Source organism: Lithobates pipiens, unplaced genomic scaffold (assembly GCF_037356315.1).
Source record: "Lithobates pipiens isolate NorthernLeopardFrog02 unplaced genomic scaffold, aLitPip1_a1.2 Scaffold_1, whole genome shotgun sequence".
In the NCBI taxonomy this organism is placed as follows: Eukaryota; Metazoa; Chordata; class Amphibia; order Anura; family Ranidae; genus Lithobates; species Lithobates pipiens.
The window spans coordinates 209337899-209356866 of record NW_027507685.1 but is presented as its reverse complement, the minus strand read 5'-3'; the positions used below and the strand labels follow the sequence as shown (position 1 = coordinate 209356866).

The 18968-nt window shown below is 44.0% G+C and overlaps 1 protein-coding gene across 2 annotated transcripts in view; it reads left to right on the top strand.

The window, feature by feature from the left end:
• The window catches only part of AXL (AXL receptor tyrosine kinase), a 129905-nt gene that overhangs the window by 61699 nt on the left and 49238 nt on the right, over positions 1–18968 (top strand). For both annotated transcript variants that reach the window (XM_077481279.1, XM_077481268.1), the window contains exons 6-7: positions 2191–2306; positions 15302–15497. In XM_077481279.1, the coding sequence (XP_077337405.1) occupies positions 2191–2306; positions 15302–15497 (312 nt within the window). The remainder of the gene's footprint in view (positions 1–2190; positions 2307–15301; positions 15498–18968) is intronic.

Here is an 18968-nt window from a genome sequence, read left to right as displayed (position 1 = left end):
TTTGTATGAAGGGTTACACGGTAAGATGCTGGTATAAAGACCGTTTCATGAACCCACGACCTGCGGCTTCACGCTAATCATTCCCACCTGTCAGTAGGGCTGGTGACACATCCTTGTGGAAGATTCTTGCTGGAAAAATGCGGCTGATTCATTTGTTTAGATCCAGCATGGTCTGACACAGTGCCCACTAACTCCGTTGGCATCCACGGGAGGAAAGGAAGGGGGAACCAGGCTTCTGTTAACTTCTACATATCTGGAGTGATTCATTGTATCACAATTTCCTCTCAATAAGGATTTGTCTCAAACCATAATACGCTCCTTCCCCACCTGCTGTCTCCAAGCTTTGAAATATATTTGTATAACAGAACCAGCAGAAGAACGGGATTGACTTTACTGGCTGCAGTGTCAAATATTTTAACACCAGTCAGAGAAGAAGAATCTATCAAAAAATGTAACCTTGGCAAATCATATTAAATAATTCATAATTAGAACAATATGAGGGTGTGTCTCCGAATATATTCGATGTTAGTGCAAAACTACATTTTTAATAAAACTTTCCATTTTGCAGCTTTAGGAATATTGGTCAATGTGGCACAAAGTGCAGCACGTGTTTGCAACCAATTAAAATTCTTCATGGAAACATGTTACAAGTAAAACATGAAGGCTGTCGTCAAGATCTTCTGCAAATGCTGGTTGAATGGCAGTCATGCTGATCCTCTGGTTTGAAATGTTTTAGTCACTAACCTAGAACAGTGTTTCTCAATCACCTGTTGGGCCTCCCTCCTTCTGAGCCTCTAGCCAGTTGTGGATTACCTAACAACCCACATTCCTTCCCAGCTCCCATAGTGCCCCCTAACCTTCCATAATGGTTTGCAATGACCCTTAACCTTCCACAGTACCCCTGACCTCCTTAAAGCCCTCTGAGCTGCACTGCTCCCCAACCACCCACAATGCCATCCAGCAACCTACAGTTCCCCTTAGCTTGCTGCAGAGCCCCCCAATCTCCAACAGTTTCTGACGACCAACCACCACCTTCAGGGCTCTATAGTCCCCCACAATGACCCCCAGATCCCTTCAGAAACCTCATCCCCTAAATAACTTTGGAATACCCCTTTCCTCACAATGACTCCCCAACCACCCACAATGCCTCCCAGCACCCTGAAATGCTCCCTAGCTTTCTTCAGAGCCACCAGCCCCCCTACCCCATGGTTACCCCATGTCCAGCCCCCACAGTGCCCTGCAGTGCCCCCACAGCTATCCACAGCTACCTCCAGAAACCTCATCCCCTATGAAGCCACAAAGTCTGCTGCAGATTTCCCTAACTAACTCCAGAGCCCCCATTTCCATTTCCCCACACTGCTCCCTTGCTTAAGAGTCTGCAGCCCCCCCCCCCCCCAATACTTCACCTAATCTCCAAGAGTTTTCTTCAGCCCCCTCAGGGCCCTACAGTTACCCCCAGATCCTTACAGAATCTTCATCCCCTAAAGGGTCACAAAGTCTGCTGCACAGTCCCCTAACTTCCTCTAGAACCCTTATTCCCCCACAGTGACACCCAGCCTAATCCAGAGCCTTCTAGCATATCAATTCATATTTTTTATTCCCTTACTTTTATAGTGGGGGTAAACTTTTTTGGAAGAATTTACTGAGCCCTGGTCTCAGTAAAGCCGAGAAACACTTACGTAAAACATGTATGCAAATAAGCACTTTCAATCTTCCTGACTTTCTTGATCAACATACTTGTTCCAGGTTAGTGCAGCCAGTGGATCAGGTAAGTCACCAGTAAACTGGTATTTTCAGAAGGACATCAGCAATGGTAGCATCCCCTGCCCCATGCTTCTCTCATGATTACTTTCACTGATTTAATTGTGTAGAGCTACTCCTAAAGGAGCCACTGGGATTTTGCCTAGGTTCTTACCCGGTGGATTGCCCTGCATGAAAAAAAAAATGGGCATTATTGCCTATAGCAGCCAACTAGAATTATTTTAAAAAGATTCCATAAAATTAAACATGGCACCTGATTGGCAGCTATAGGCAAAAATTCCACTTTTTGCTCATTTCCCTTTCTCTATCACCCACATTGTCCTTAGCATTGTTTTATCTAAAGGGCGAGATTATATTGCACCAGTGAAGTTTTCTATTAATGATGTTTCAGTGTTAATAAGCAATTAACCATGTATCTGCCAATTGCAGTTCTACCAAGGAAACCGGTGGACCTAAAACTGGTGACTCGGGATACAACAGAGCTGGAGATATCATGGCTTCCTGGAGAGAGTGGAGCCCAGCAGGTGTATGTGTGTACTGTGCAGGTAGGGGACACAACATTACAGATGCTATATTGCTCTAATATTCATTAACATGCAATAAAATCATTTTCAATGTTATGGATATTTTTACAAAGTTACACTGATCCAGCTTGTACCACTGTAAAAATGTACAGTGAAAAGAAACAATAATAATAATAACACAAATGATCACATTTTGTTGCTTTGCAGCCTGAAATGAAGACAAACACAGTTTTTGTTTTATCCAGCTGTAATTACGAATGCAACTTATAACATCTAAGTGAAAGACATAACACCAACATGTCAGAAAAAAAAACAAAAAACAGAATCACTGAGTTGGAAAAAGGATCACCCCCTTTGTTAGTATTTTGTTGGACCACATTTTGCTTTAATTACAGCCTTTAGTCTGTTGGGATGTGTCTCTACTAACTTTGCACATCTAGACTTTGCAGTGTATGCCCATTCTTATTTGCAGAACTGTTCAGCTACTGGACTGCAGTCTTCAAATCATTCCACAGATTTTCAATGGGTTTTAAGTCTAGGCTCTGACTTGGCAATGCAAGGACATTAACCTTTTTCACCTTTAATGACTATGTGGTTATTTTTGCTGTGTGCTTTGGGTCATTGTCATGTTGGAAAGTAAACGTTCTACCTTCTAATACCGTATATACTCGAGTAGAAGCTGGCCCGAATATAAGCCGAGGCACCTAATTTTACCACAAAAAATGGTGAAAACGTATTGACTCGAGTATAATCCTAGGGTGAGAAATGCGCAGCTACTGTAAGTGGAAAAGAGGGTCAACAATGCCCATTTGCAGCCTCACTGTGCCCATTTGCAGGTATAGGCCCCCCAAACTTCAAACACGGTAGTTAAGGGTTCCCAGATGCCCCCTAGCTGCAGCCAAAAAAAATTGGGGTCTTTAGACCCAAAGGTCCCAAAATGACATTGCTGCAGATGGACACAGTTGACCGGCTTTGGGGCCCTGTATCTCGGGGCCACTTGGTGCTAGGAACCCCAAACTTGGCGTGCAAACCCCACCGGAACTAGCACGGCAACATATCCATATACCCCATAGCTGGGGTTCCTAGCACCAAGTGACCCTGAGATATGGGGCCCCAAATTCCGTTTGGAAAAAGGCAAGCACTTTTCTGCAGCAGAGAATGACATTTTCCAAACTGACTTTGGGGCCCCGTATCTCAGGGTCACTTAGTGCTAGGAACGGGCCGCCACTGACCGCATGTCCCATGGTATCTTGTTGTCTGCAACCAGTTATTCCTGTATTGACTCCGCCACCTGAAACTCCTCCTCTCAGCACCTCTGTAGTTCAGAAGGCAGGCTCTGTGAAATGTGTGACACAGCCGTGCCTACTCACGGGACATAGTGACTACGTGTCACAGAATTTAAGGAAATGAATGCGTGAGGATCTTCAAAACTTTGCAAACTTCAAGATCGTTTATTGAAAATATGAAGGAATATCAGCCGGACTCCACTTAACTCCTCTTAGCCCTTGTACACGCGGTCGGAGATTCTGACAGAATTTGTCCTATCGGACTGTTTTGTCAGATATTCCGACTGTGTGTGGTCTTCATCGGACTGTTTCCATCGGAGTATCCGACGGACCAAGTTTTCCAACTTGTCCATAAAATTTTCCGACAAAATGCTCCGATCGGACATACTCCGTTCATGTGTAGCCTACTCTGACGGACAAAGTGCCACACATGCTCAGATCAAATTCCTAGACCAAAGCTATTGGCTACTAGCCTGAACGTAGTCCTGTCGTAACAAAATAATGTCATCACGTTATGTACAATCGGATTTTCCGACAACTTTGTCCGACCGTGTGTATGCAACAGTTTTGGACAAAATCCGTCGGACAAAATCCAACGGATTTGGTTGTCAGAATGTCCGACCATGTGTACAAGGGCTAACAGTATTTTCTAACAATCAATAAACTGACCGCATAGAGCAAAGTCTCCACATAAAAAACAACTTTCCTTGATGCTTTTCACCACTTGCTTGCAAAGATAGAGGTTGATCATTCATATTTTCAAAGGAGAGTGGAGACAGACTATCATGGCCAGCACCAGGTTGTCCATGTACAAGAGAGGCCAGTCTTGAGATCTTTGTCTAGATCCAGTCTATGGGATCTGTGTGTGTTTCTGGTTCAAGATCCTTCAGATGAATAGGAGTAGACTAGAAATAATTGAAATACAATGTGGAAATTAATATAGAAGTTTACATTTTGACCATAGATACGCTTTAAAGTTTTTCAGATCCTCCTAAATCTGAAGCATGCTGGAGTTCTAGGATAGTGACAGTTTAATGGGTCAATACTTCCTGGAAACAGAGTTGGCTAATTCCATCAACTGACCTGCCATTAAAATGAATAACCTTTGCCTTTTCCACTTCACACATCTGTACTAAGTATGTGCTTGCCACATAATGGGAGGTAATGGCATTGTCACATTCCTTGAGATACGTTTCTGGACAGCAGTGAGGGATAATGTTGATCAGACATGGGACATCATTACTTACTGGTAACAATAGTGTCTGCTGAGAGTCTGGAATACCTTTAGGTGATCTGTCTTTTATCACAATCCATGCAATGTGTAGAGGGATGGCGATGACGTATTTGCAGGCTGGCATGTTTAGTAAGTAACAGCGGGATGAGTGTGATGAGTGTAGCCTGAAGGCTCTTTACCTACCAATACAAACGTTGAGTAGGGCAATTTTTTGGGATACATCAATTGTAAAGTTCGTTATTTTAGTAGCTAATAACCATTATATCTGAGCAGAAAGTTTCTTAGGCCTCATGCACACCGGATGTGTTTATCATTGCTCCTAGGGGTGTGTGGTTAGTTTTTTGCCTCTGAATGCCCTTGCATGTCAGCCTATGGGGTTAATTTACTAAAGTCAAGTAGACGTTAGTTAGACATTTTGCAAAGTGCAGTTGCTTCAGACCTTAGTAAATTAAGTAAACCTTCACTTTGCAAAGTATACCCAATCACATGCAAGGAAAAAAAAACAGAAATTTTTGCTTGCACGTGATTGGATGATGGAAGTCAGCAGAGTTTCTACTCATTTACTAAGCTCTGGAGCAATTGTTCTTGCAGAAGGCAACTTTGCAAAGTGCACAGTCTATTTGCCTTTAGTAATCAGGGCAGCACAGTGGTGTAGTGGGTAGCGCTCTCGCCAACAGTAAAAAGGGTCAATGGTTCAAATCCCAGCCACTAGCACTACCTGCCTGGAGTTTGCATGTTCTCCCTGTGCCTGCATGGATTTCCTCCATGTACTCTGGTTTCCTCCCACACTACAATGCTGGTAGGTTAACTGGCTTCTGTCTAAATTGGTTCTAGTATGTGAATGTGAGTTAGGGGCCCTTAGATTGTAAGCTCCTTGAGGGACTGATGTGAATGTACAATGTATATGTAAAGCACTGCATAAATTGACAGTGCTATATAAGTACTAATAATAATAGTAAATCAACCCCAGTGTGTCCATGCACATATAGGCATTTAGAGGAGTTTAAAGGCAGAAAAAAACACACTGCCAGCACATCCAGGAGCAGTGGCATTCTGATAAAAAAAAAACACTTGATGCCTGTAAACGTGCCTGCACGTGTGTAAATGTGTCTAAGTGCTAGGCACATTTAGCACTTAACTGTTAATTCACTAAATTATTATTCTGGCAAATTGAAATGAGTTAATGTCCAAGCGCTTGACGTGTCTAAACGCATTACACACGTTTACAGGTGTCAAACTTTTTTTTCTGCCAAAACACAGCTGCCAGGGGGCAAGGCATCTAGGAGAGGAAGCAAAACATCCAGTGTGCATGATGCTATAAAGAGACCCCTTACCATCTTAAAAAATGACAAGTAAAAGCATGTATTCTTAAATGCTTATTTGCTGAATTTTTGCATCTATGACTTCTTCAGGAAGAGTAAATTCTGTAGCACAGCCCCCTCCTTCCTTGCATGTCACAGCCCACTCCTCTTCTAGGAGTGTCTAATTGCTGTCTATGCTGCCCTAGCTCCTCCACCCCTCCCCTCATATCCCTACATTACCTTTAATGTAGCAGTCATGGGAGGAGCAAAGGGAATGCTATAGAGTGCCAGCTCTGTGTCTTAGCCCTTGTACACACGGTCGGAGATTCCAACAACCAAATCCATCGGAGTAATTCCGACGGATTAATTCCGGAAGAAGTCCGGAAGTGATGTTGCATACACACGGTCAGACTAAATTGTCGGAAAATCTGATTGTACATAACGTGATGACGTTATTTCGTTACGACGGGACTACGTTCAGGTTAGTAGCCAATAGCTTTGGTCTAGGAATTTGATCTGAGCATGCGTGGCACTTTGTCCGTCGCAGTAGGCTACACATGATCGGAGTATGTCCGATAGGAGCATTTTGTCGGCAAGTTGGAAAAATTGGTCCGATGCAGACCACACACAGTCGGAATATCCGACAAACCGGTCCAATAGGAAACATTCAGACGGAATCTCCGACCGTGTGCACAAGGGCTTATGGGGGTGCTGACATCACATCAAAGATGGCGGTGCCCATGAGCTGTTTCAGGGATTTTAAATGTTTACTAGGTAAATAACATTCACAGCCCCCCCCCCCCCCCCCCCCACAAAAAAATAAAAAATTACCACCAGCCGCCACTGAATATGCATATAATACATTGACTTCACATACTATATACTTATAGGCAGATTCTTGTAGAAATGTATGGGCTTGCAGTAGGGTCTCTTTAGGATAATAACATTAAAACCAACTTAGGAGTTGCATCTGCAGCTCACAGAACATCAGTGTGATGTTTAGTGGGAAGAATGCCCTTATGTTGGTACCTAGTGGAAAGAGTTTCAACTGTACAGATATCTAAAGACATAATTGGTTTCATCGTGAACTTATCTGCGAATCAGAAATTGCTCATTGCTCCTAGGAACCCCAAAAAACCTCTGGAGGAACCCTGGTTGGGAAAGGCTGCTCTAGATCATGAGTCTCCAAACTGTGGCCCGCAAGCCAGGTGTGGCCCTTTGCTTGTCTTTATCTGGCCCTTGGAGCACCATTCCTTTCACTGACACCAAAGACGGGGCATTATTCCTCCCACTGACACCAGTGATGGTCACTATTCCTCCCACTGACACCAATGATGTAATATTTTTACTTCCACTGACCACCAAGCATATAGCACTGCTTAATCCCACCGATGCCAGAGCATTTTCTGCTCCCACTGGCTACAGATCTGTCCCTCTACAATGTGAGGGGCAGTAAACTGATCCTTTAGTTTGAAAGTTTGAAGGCATCTGCTCTAGTTTGTTAGTAGGTGATCCTTATTCTCATCTCAAAATGTTGAGAGGTATGTTCTCAAGTCAGGTGGCAGCCCAGATTGAATATGGAACAAGTACAGTGGGGGACAAGCAGGTAGAAGCGTTTTGCCCTAAAATCAGTGCTTAATCATTATCATTGAGGTAATGAATAACTGCTGACTTTAGCATGGAACATATCTACCTGCTTGTCCCCCACTGTACTTGTTGCATCTGTCATTTGGTTTTAATTTTTATATTGATTTGGTTGTAATGTTTATATTGAAATAAAGTTGATTGTTGGAGTGCAGCCGTCCAGATCTTCCTTGTCTTCCATTGTGCAGGACAACTGTTCAGGTGACAGCTGTATAAAGGGAATTTCCAATTTCTTTGGATAGATTTTCTCTCACTTCCTGTTGTGACTCTGGAACAGGAAGTGAAGGAAAATCTCTCAAATGTCCACAGACAGAAAAAAAACACAGGGGTTCTCAGCCTTACCTAATCGATTCCTAACACAAACAAAACATTCAAGCTTTAGTTTTAATTTAACTTGCCTATGTGCAGGAGTGTTAACTGACAAGCTGACCATCCCCTGTGAAGCTGTTTAATTCATAGGACCATAGGTCCTCCGTGTGTAAACAGACAGTGAAAGAGGAAATGTTTCTTGCTGAATGCAACTTCTTACTTCTGCATTCATTCAGGACATGTATAGAAACGAAACTATTTGTGGGTATTGTTTTTAAGAAGACGTTTTGTGTAATTTGTCACAGAAGTGCTTTTTGATTAGGTTCACTTAAGGTGGAACATTTCCTTTAGACTATTAAGAAATGAGCAAATTTGCAATACAGCCATATCAAGTGGACAGGTCATGTAATGTCATAGATCAGGGGGTCTGCAGACTTTCTAAACAAAGGGCCAGTTTTCTGTCCTTCAGACTTTAGGGGGGCTGGACTGTGGCCAGTGGGGGTAGAAATTGTCCTGGTGTCAGTTGAAATAATCAGTGCCCCATCTTTGATAACAGGGGAAGAAATAGTGCCCAATTTTTGCTGGCAGTGGTAGGAATTATGTCCCATTGTTGGCGTCAGTGGGAGAAATAGTGACTCGTATCAGTGGGTGGAATTGTGCCTCAAGGGCAGGATAAAGGCAAGCGAAAGGCCACATCCGGCCCCTGGGCCCCAGTTTGGAGACCACTGTTATAGATGTGCAGCACTACCCCCGAAGGAGCTGCTGGTTAGATTTGGGCTTACCATTACCTTCTGTTTTACTCGCTTCACGTCTAGGGGTGTCCCGTGGTAGATGGCCCAGTAACTCAAGAGACTGACAACAGATCCACTTGAATGGATTTTATTTGCAAAAATGTAGACAATGAACAGTCTCTTAAATTGGGATCAGAGGGTTGGAAAGGAAGTTCAGGTACTCTAATACCCCGTACACACGAGAGGACTTAAGTCCGACAGACTTCCAAAGGAGTTCCGTCGGAGTTCTGCTGGAATTCCGACGGAGTTCTGACAGACTTTTCGGCTGAACGGACTTGGCCACACACAATCACACTAAACTCCGACGGATTCGAACGTGATGACGTACGACCCGACTCGAATAAGGAAGTTCATAGCCAGTAGCCAAAAGCTGCCCTAGCGTCGGTTTTAGTCCGTCGGAGTAGCATACACACGAGCGGAGTTTTCGAAGGGGACCGGGTCCGGCGGAGTTCCTTCGGGAAAATTTGAAGCATGTTCCATATTCTAAAGTCCGTCAGACTTTGGTGAATCAAAAGTCCGTTGCAGCCCACACACGATCGGATAGTCTGACGGACTCGGTCCTTCGGACTTTGGATGTTGAAAAGTCCGCTCGTGTGTACGCGGCATTAGTGTCAAAGTCAAAATGTTGAAGAACTTGCTTACTTTGACTGCATCCAGAGAACAGCCATTCGCAACTGGATGTTCACTCAAGTTGGACAGTCCTTCTATCACAAGGCCTAGCAGCCAACAAGGTGCTTACTCAGGAACAAGTCTCTGCCACAGACGTTGTTGTAGAACATACAAGATAATGTCTCTGCCACAGACGTTGTTGCAGAGCACGTAGGGAAACTAAACTTGAAGAACAGTCGTAGGATACCTGGATCCTTCAGCTAGCTCGGCGATATCCATGAGACCGGATTCTCTTGGGTACTCCAGCCCTTCCAGGCTCTTGCTAAGAGACCAACCCGTACGTGGTCTTCTTCTGAAGAGTCTTCCCCTGGAATGCTTGAAGTCACTGGGTCTCTCCCAAACCGGAGACGGCACCAAATGCCTCAGAATCCTCCTTTAGTTTCCTTTCCTCTGGCTAGCCAGCCCCAAGACATCAAGATCGGGTGGATCCGCACCCCAGGCCATAGCCTTCCTGGGGGCTGGTCAGGAGGACCAGGATCATGAAGTTAGTACATCATTCTGGACCGGAACCCCGAACCATGTGACATCCGCATCTTAAGTACCCTCTCCCAGAAAGCACAGCAAGAGCGCCACTCCCACTGGACGGGCTCAGAGAGAGAGTAGCTTAAGCACCTAACCAGACCCTAGTTCCATGCCTGCCAGGAGAGACAGTGCCCTCGGTGGCCAGGCTGAACATCTCACAATCCAGTCAGACTGATGCTGAAGTCCAAATTTAGACAATTGTACCCAAACCAAACTGCAGTTTAGGTATAACCTTAACTTTGAAAAACGCATAGCGCGTGCTCTTCAGGAGCCGCCGCTACAGATGTAATGTCTTATGTCTATTTAAAATGTAACAAATGTTTAATTGGCCTATTCATATTGAAGGAGTAATATATTAATGTCTGTATAGGATATACCGTATATACTCGAGTATAAGCCGAGATTTTCAGCCTCTTTTTTGAGGCTGAAAGTGCCCCCCTCGGCTTATACTCGAGTCATCGCTGTCTGCCCGCTCGATCAGCGTGTCGAGCAGACAGACAGCGGCCATTCTATTCAAAAGCCGCGCCTCCGGCTCCGCCTTCGCCTGTGATAGGCGGAACACTGAATTTCCCAGCAGCCTGTGTTCCGCCTATCACGGACATCGTATCATCCTCGTACTACGGACGAGGATGATACGACGTCTGTGATAGGCGGAACACAGGCTGCTGGGAAATTCAGTGTTCCGCCTATCACAGGCAAAGGCGGCGGCGCAGCTTTTGAATTTTACAATGGCCGCCGACGAAGAGGGCACGGGACGGAGGCAAGGCAAGGCACGGCACGGCACGGGACGGGACGGGACGGATGCAAGGAGGCAAGGCACGACACGGGACGGATGCAAGGAGGCAAGGCACGGCACGGGACGGAGGCAAGGAGGCAAGGCACGGGACGGAGGCTCGGGACAAAGGTAGGCTGGACACACACACACACACACACACACACACACACACACACATGGATGGAGACACACACAGGGATGGATGGATGGATGGATGGAGACACACACACACAGGGATGGATGGATGGATGGATGGAGACACACACACACAGGGATGGATGGATGGATGGATGGAGACACACACACACAGGGATGGATGGATGGATGGACACACACACACACAGGGATGGATGGACGGACACACAGGGATGGACGGACACACAGGGATGGACGGACACACAGGGATGGACGGACACACAGGGATGGACGGACACACACACAGGGATGGACAGGCATGTCTCACCCTCGGCTTATACACGAGTCAATAAGTTTGCCAGTTTTTTTGGGGGTAAATTGGGGGCCTCGGCTTATATTCGGGTCGGCCTATACTCGAGTATATACGGTAATAGAATTATATTAGGATCATATGCAGTGGTCAAGTCATATTGGAGATATAATGTTCTATGTCTTTATAGGATATAATAGAACAATACACTTTGCAAGTGCAGTTGCTCCGGAGCTTAGTAAATGAGGGGAAGCTCTGCTTACTGATATAGAAGACTGATGTTTAGGCAGGGCTGCTATTAAATTTAGTTGCCCGGCGATATTTGTCTTGGCCAATTGTTAGGAGATCAATTGATTTCCCCCTAATTCTGGAATTGTTGCACTTCTCTCTTCTGTCACTAGGTGGCCTGGTATCTGGTGACATTGGATAAGACAAGGGCATAGCATGGACAGATTAGGAATGAATAGGGTGTCTCAGCCAATGGGCTGGGATTTTCTTGGGTCCCTTGGCCTGCTGGGACAGCCTATTTATTTGGGTGGAGTCAGGTGATCAGGGTTCTGTGCCACCTGGACGGCTGTCTGGGTGGATGTTATGTTAGGCTGTAAGCCTTAGGCCTATCCTGGGGACATCTGGCTGTTAGGCTGTCTGGGGGCCTATCCAGAAGAAGGAGAGCAGCATAGGGTTGGGACTGCGGGCTTGTAGTCCAACCAGAAGTAATGGTTCCAATTGTGGTCAGAGGTAGAGGGGAAGCTGTTGCAACTATGGGACCATCCATCTTGCTACCGCAGACCAATGTAAGTAAGCTGAGGCCAGTACCAGAGCAGACTTCTCACCAGCCGGGGATGGTTGATATCAGTGGGAGAAATAACACCCCATCATTGGTGCCAGTGTGAGGAATAATATCCCACAACTGGTGTTAGTGGGAGGAATGGTACCCCATCTTGGTGTCATTTGTGGATGGAATAGTGCCCCAAGGGCCAGATAGAGGCAAGCAAAGGGCCACATCCAGTCCCAGGGCTAATTAGACAATCAGGCGTTTTATTTCTTTACTGATCAAAATGCAACCCATTGTTTTTAATAGGCCTATATACAGGTATGTAAACTTGCGCTGCATATAGATGGAAAAAAAATACAAAAATCGCCACTTCTGGACAGCATTTTATGCACATAAGCTCACATATGCGTATATACTTATGTATACTTACCCCAAGAAAAGCTAGAAGAATTGTTATGCACGTGTATGCATTCATGCGAAAATGTGCAAATATGCACATTTACTATACGACCCTGCCTTGTGTTTTTCCGCAGGAATTTTCTGCCAGGAATCTGACGTTCAGACACATCAGTACCGTGTGCAAGTACCCTACATGGTACATTTCAGAATGTTTCCGACACAATTCGTTTTGGAGAATTGAATCCCACTTGCAAGTTTTTATTTCCTTTGCCTCTCGCGTTTCCTCATTTGCTGAACCACTGTGGTCTCTTGGGGACTTTTCTATGTTACAAGAATTTATCACAGTGAGGAAGAGTGACAACAATTACTTTGTATTCTAATAATAGGGAATAGTCAGTGAAACTTTGTGGTTTAATGACATCATTAATACAAAAATATACAATATTAATTATAAAATATGTGTTAAAAGGCTATATTTATATGTGACTTTCACCAAACATTCACTGGTAGTGAATCAATCACTGTCATTTAACCACTTCATCATGTCCTGTCATAGCACATAATTGGCTGGACGGGAGCAGCGCCAATGCAGCTGGACGTACCCATAAGTCCTCCCAAATTGCCCGCTGAGCGGCAGAAACTGTGACCCTCTGTGTCCACAGGACACAGACGATCACTGATTTTTGTATGCGGTTGCTGTGAGTAATCCAGGTACCAATGTGATCGCACGTGAACATTAGTAAACAATGCTCCCATTTTTTACTACTGTGCGAGATCTGTTATTGGTCACAGTGATCATATGGTTCCAGAGCCAATCACAGTGGCCCTGTACCATGTCATAGCTGTAACCAATCACAGTAGTACACAAGGATTGATGATTGAAACCTCTACGCAGTCTTTTAACGATTGCCTATTACAGTGATCATCACTGTAATAAGCAATCACAAAAAAATCCTGATACCCCCCCTCGGGAGTAGTACAGAGACTATGATAACACTGCACTGCTCTGGTTGGTGACAGTATGTAATAAAATATAAACATATATAATATATATATATATATGTGTGTATATATATATATATATATATATATATATAGTAAATTCTATAACTTTTAGATAGACTGAATAATATACATTGTGCAGGGAGACATCCCCCTTGGGACTATGAAGTACTATATGGGCAAAAATTGTCTTATCTATAGAAACATACATTTTATTTTATTTTTTTATGTACTTCTGGTTCAAGTTGGTTTGGTTTTGACATAATTAAAAAAAAAAAAGAAGCTGAATGTACAAAAAACATGACATGGAGGTGAAGAACAATCTTTATTGTATATGCAAACATTATTGATCTGGATATATTTTAACATCTAACCTTGTTTATTGCACTATGATAATACTATGTATGAACATTTGGTGAATAAAAATATTTAAAACAAACAAAAAAAAAGAATAATATACATTGATTTGGGTTATTTTTATCAAAGAAATGTACATTTAGAAAACTTATGAAAAAAAGATTATTTGTTTGCAAAATTCTATAATAGAAGCTAAGAAAAATATATATATATTTTTAATTTCCAATATTTTTTTATTTTTTGGTTATATAGCAAAAAATAAATAAAAAACCCCAGTGGTGGTAAATACCACCAAGAGTAAGCTCTATCTTTCTAAAAAGAAAAATTATAGAAATTTGATTTGGGTACAGTGTTGCATGACTGTGTAATTGTCATTCAAACTGTCACAGCGCTGAAAGCTGGAAGAGGGTGAAAGTGCTCCTTCTGTCTCAAAGACAATAATCACCAGGATAAATAGAGGAGTGAATCTCTCCTAGGACAGGGGTAGGCAACCTCGGCACTCCAGCTGTGGTGAAACTACAATTCCCATCATGCCTCTGCCTATAGGAGTCATGACTGTGAAGGTCTTGCAATGTCTCATGGGACTTGTAGTTTCACCACAGCTGGAGGGCCAAGGTTGCCTACCTCTGAACTAGGACATAGATAAAAACCTGGCAAAGGTTCTAACCTCTCTCTACTTCATCCACAACTACAATACAAACTTTTACTATCACATACACTTTAAAGTTCAAATCCGGATAATAATTGTTTAATAAAATATGGTAATAAGGGCTTGTTCACTTGAGAGGCTGGGCCCAGGTGGTTGAACAATCGTCTGAAAAAGGCAATGCAGATACTCAGAGCTGTACATATGCAATGGTCACAATGCTTTGCTTCACGTCTATGCCAAAAATGAAACCACATGTCGCATTTGGTGGGCGGTACCATTGGCAAATGTGACCCATTGAAGTGAATGGGGGTCAATGCAACCACCCAGCAGCAGTGTGCAGTGCTTGGGTTGGCATTTTCAGTTTTAAAACAAGCAGAGAAGAGGTGACAAGTCGCCTTCTTATCGCCAGTCAAACACTCTCTGAAAAGCGATCCACCACCATCACTTTTTAGAGGGGGTGGCAATAATAGATGCACATCTGAATGAACAAGTTCTTAATATGTCTATTTGTAGTACTTATTATAAAGGCAAATATGCAGCCAAAAAGAACACTGCTATTTCCTTCGCAAAGTTAGAAATAGCAGAAAAGTGACCAGATGCCTATAATAACAGCCCGATGTATAGATCATACACAAAAACAATAGTTGCCCATTAGACTTTAAATGAGACATAATACATAAGTCATAAAATATCAATTTATTATACAAGGATATGACACATACATATTATGTACACATAAAAAATAGTTTGGCGTGTCAAGCCGGTTAGTTACATATTGTTCACAAAGTTATTTTAAAAAAAATCATCGATACAACATTGTTTGTGGCAGGTATCTAACTCTTGGTTTTATTTCTTTAGGCTACCACACCTCACAATCATCTTGGCCTGGTGCCCCATCACAAGATCTATAACCAGAACATTAATGTGCCTCCTTATAGCCACATAATCACCGGCCTGGCTCCCTACACAATATATGATGTCCGCGTGGCCTGTCTGAACAGTGAAGGGGTGTCCCACTGGACTGAATGGGTTGCTATGGAAACCATGGAAGGAGGTATGAAGGAGTGGCCTATGCTGAAATATATTCAATAAAGAATCTATGACACTTTTTCTGGTGGTATTGACCTTTAAAAACATCCTGTGCAGAATTCCTGTAGCACCTTCCTAGTTAGGTTGCTAGGATGTTAGACAAATTTGGTTTCTGGCTCCTCTGTAATCAGTGTAGCAACTGTAGATTGCTTTTGGCTGTTCTGGATTTCACAGGGTACAGGTTTGATTGCTCTCCCTTGCTTTCTAGAGGCTTCTGGAACATATGAGGCTGGACAAGGCAAATGGGCAGCCTGGATATTTATTGTTCTTCAGGCAATCACTGGGAAGACGGACCCAGTAGGTGGCTGAAAAGCTCATAAACGGTCTGAGGCTTGAAGCAGCCAGGCCCTTGTCCTACTAGAGGAGTTCCCATCCTAAGGCTCTCTACCCCACTCTGTCCCTCCTGGTAGAATGCTGGAGTGTGCTGCATGTTCATTGAGGTCCTAGATGTGAAATAGCTGGGAGGTCTACTTCTAAAATCTGAAGTTAATCAAGAAAATTTCACCAAAGGACCTGGTATGGAGAGCTCACTGAAGAGTACCCCATGAAAGTTGGAAGAGGTCTTATTGTCTTGTGGCGTTCTGAGCCTTAACCTCTCCCTCACTGTGTGCAGTGGATACTGGAAGGAGGCATCCAGTGATCCTGTGACATTGTGAGTACTGACCAGTGCTCAGGGTTCTAGTGACTGTGTGGTGTATTCCTTTGGGTGGAAGAGCCAATGGTAGTTCTGTCTAGGGTAGTTTTGAAAAAGGGACTCAGTTCTGCTATCTGTACTTGCTACTGCATAGAAATTTTTCAGGGAACCTTAGCAAAATGGAGAGTCCTCCTGCAAGTATTTAGTAAACCTGGAGTATCTTATATCCCCCAACACCCCATCCAAATTCTTCAGCAGGAAGGATTACTGAGCCGGAGTGAATGAACTGTTGCTGTGTGCCTGGCTGCCTCTGCACCAACCTTGCAAACTAACCAGTTAAATTACAGCGGCTCTTTCGAAGGTAACTCTACATTCATGAAAGATTAGTGACAGTTTCAGTAACAGATCCGACACATATGACAGATTCAGTAGTTTTGATTTGCATCACTTTTATGATGTGGTGTTGTGGACATGACAAATTCAAAATATTTGCAGAAATCAAAACTGAAGGTTATTAAGACCAGCTCAAAATTAGCGCACAGAAAGGCAGAGGTTTTTTTTGGGGGGGGGGGGTGTTGTGTTAACTTTATTTTATTGTGTTTTATATTTGCTTCACTGGTTGCTAGGATGCAGAGGTCGACAGCTTCCTAGCAACCAGTGAGGCAGAGGTACAGACAATGGTTTGATCCTGAACTCTGAGACTAGTTCCCCCTCAAGTCCACCTTCCTTGTAATTTACAGCGGATGGCAGTGGGTGGTTTCCATAGTCGCTCTTGAGTCTAATAGCTGTTTTGGAATCCACCCACTGTCAATCACAAGGCAAGTGGACTTAGTCTCTCAGAATCCCCATTGCCCCCCCCCCCCCCCAAACAACTCAATTGTGTGGCTGCTGCACCTGATGTCAGCAGACAACTATTGGTCTCATTAGCGGCTATGGGGTCAGCCCACTGTCATCTACTGTCAATCCCAGGCACAGTGGACCTGATAGAGAACTAGTTGCTCAGAGTTTGCCATTAGGCTCTGCCCACCCTGCTGCAAAACTCCTCGGCCATGCACCTGTTTGTGTAATGGGCGCAGGGCCTGGGAAGGGAGTTGTAGTCCAGTATCATTTATATCTGCCTGTCCTCCATTCATAGAGTTCAAGTTACTGTCATAATAAAAACCCTAAATGAAACCCCTAGACTGATCTTTTGAGCCGGAGGAAAAATGCAAAAAATGCTGTGTGCCTGTCAGCATATGCTGTGAGTAGGTGAAATAGGCCAGATTACAATTGGCTCCTGTGGGGGTAGCACTACTTGTGGGAGCTCATCCTGGATATTTCTCCCAATGTATACAGCAATTGCCAATAGCAACCAGGTGGAAATCAAGAAATTGGAGGACTGTAAATGAATCCAAGCTATTCTGTAAGGAGAGGGATCACTGCAATATCGCCACTAATGCCGCGTACACATGACCGGACTTTTCGACATCAAAGGTCCGACGGAACGATTCCAGCGGACCATTCGATTGTGTGTGGGCTGCAGCGGACTTTTCTTTTGCAAAAATCCGACAGACTTTAGAAATGGAACATGTTTCAAATTTTTCCGCTGGAACTCCGCCGGACCCAGTTCCTACCGAGAAATCCGCTCGTGTGTATGCTAGTCCGATGGACAAAAACCGACGCGAGGGCAACTATTGGCTACTGGCTATGAACTTCCTTATTCTAGTCCAGTCGTACGTCATCATGTTCGAATCCGTCGGACTTTGGTGTGATTGTGTGTGGCCAAGTCCGTTCCTTCGGAAAGTCCGTCAGAACTCCATCAGAACTCTGCCGAAAGTCCGTCGGACCTAGTCCCTCGAAAAGTCCAGTCGTGTGTACGCAGCATAAGGAATTTTCCCAACAAATAGTGCCTTTCTTCCCAACATTACACAGCAGTTGCCTATAGCAACTAGGAGCAAATACATTTGGGAGGCTTCTATGGACAAGCCAGTCTGGGTGAGGGAGAGAACTTATCACAGGATTGTTGATGAGGAATTTCTCAGCAAGACAAGCTCAGAAATAGAGCTTTTTATGGTTCTTTTGTTCTACAGTTCTGGGATATCCCTTGCTCCCCATCCCTATCCAAATTCTAATAAAAACCCTAAAAGAAACCCCTAGACTGATCTTTAAACCAGAGAAAGAATGCGGAAAATGCTGTGTGTGTATGTTGAGAATGGGGAAATAGGCCCAAATTACCAGTGGCTCCTGCGGGGTAACACTGCATACAGTATTAATGGAGGAGGGGAGCAGAAAGGATGACCATAATAAGTGGGCACTCTTGATGAATGCCTGTCACAGACCAAGTCAATCATATTAATGCCCACAGCACTGGAGGATTAGGGCTACAGGAGTATGGGGGGATGCAGAGGACTTTAGATTTAAACTAAGAAATCAGCCATTAGGGACAATGTGCATTGAATTTAAGTACCGTTGCTTGTGCTGACTTTTTAATTTTTATTTTAACTAAACTAAGGCCGCGTACACACGGGCGGACTGTTCGCCCAACTTTGTTCGTCAAACAGTTTGACAAACAGTCCGCTCAAAATTAGCATGAGCGGACTTGACCACACACGACGAACGAACAGTCCGCTGAAAACTTGCGCGATGACATGAACGGCACGTACGACGGGACGAGAGATTTGAAGTCCTATACACTGCAATGCAACCTTTGGCGTGTAAATCCTTTCTGAGCATGCGCGGAACTTAGTTTGAGGAACAAGCCTACACATGAGCGGACTGTCCGCTCAAACCAAGTTTCAGCGGACAGTCTTATGGAAATTCCGA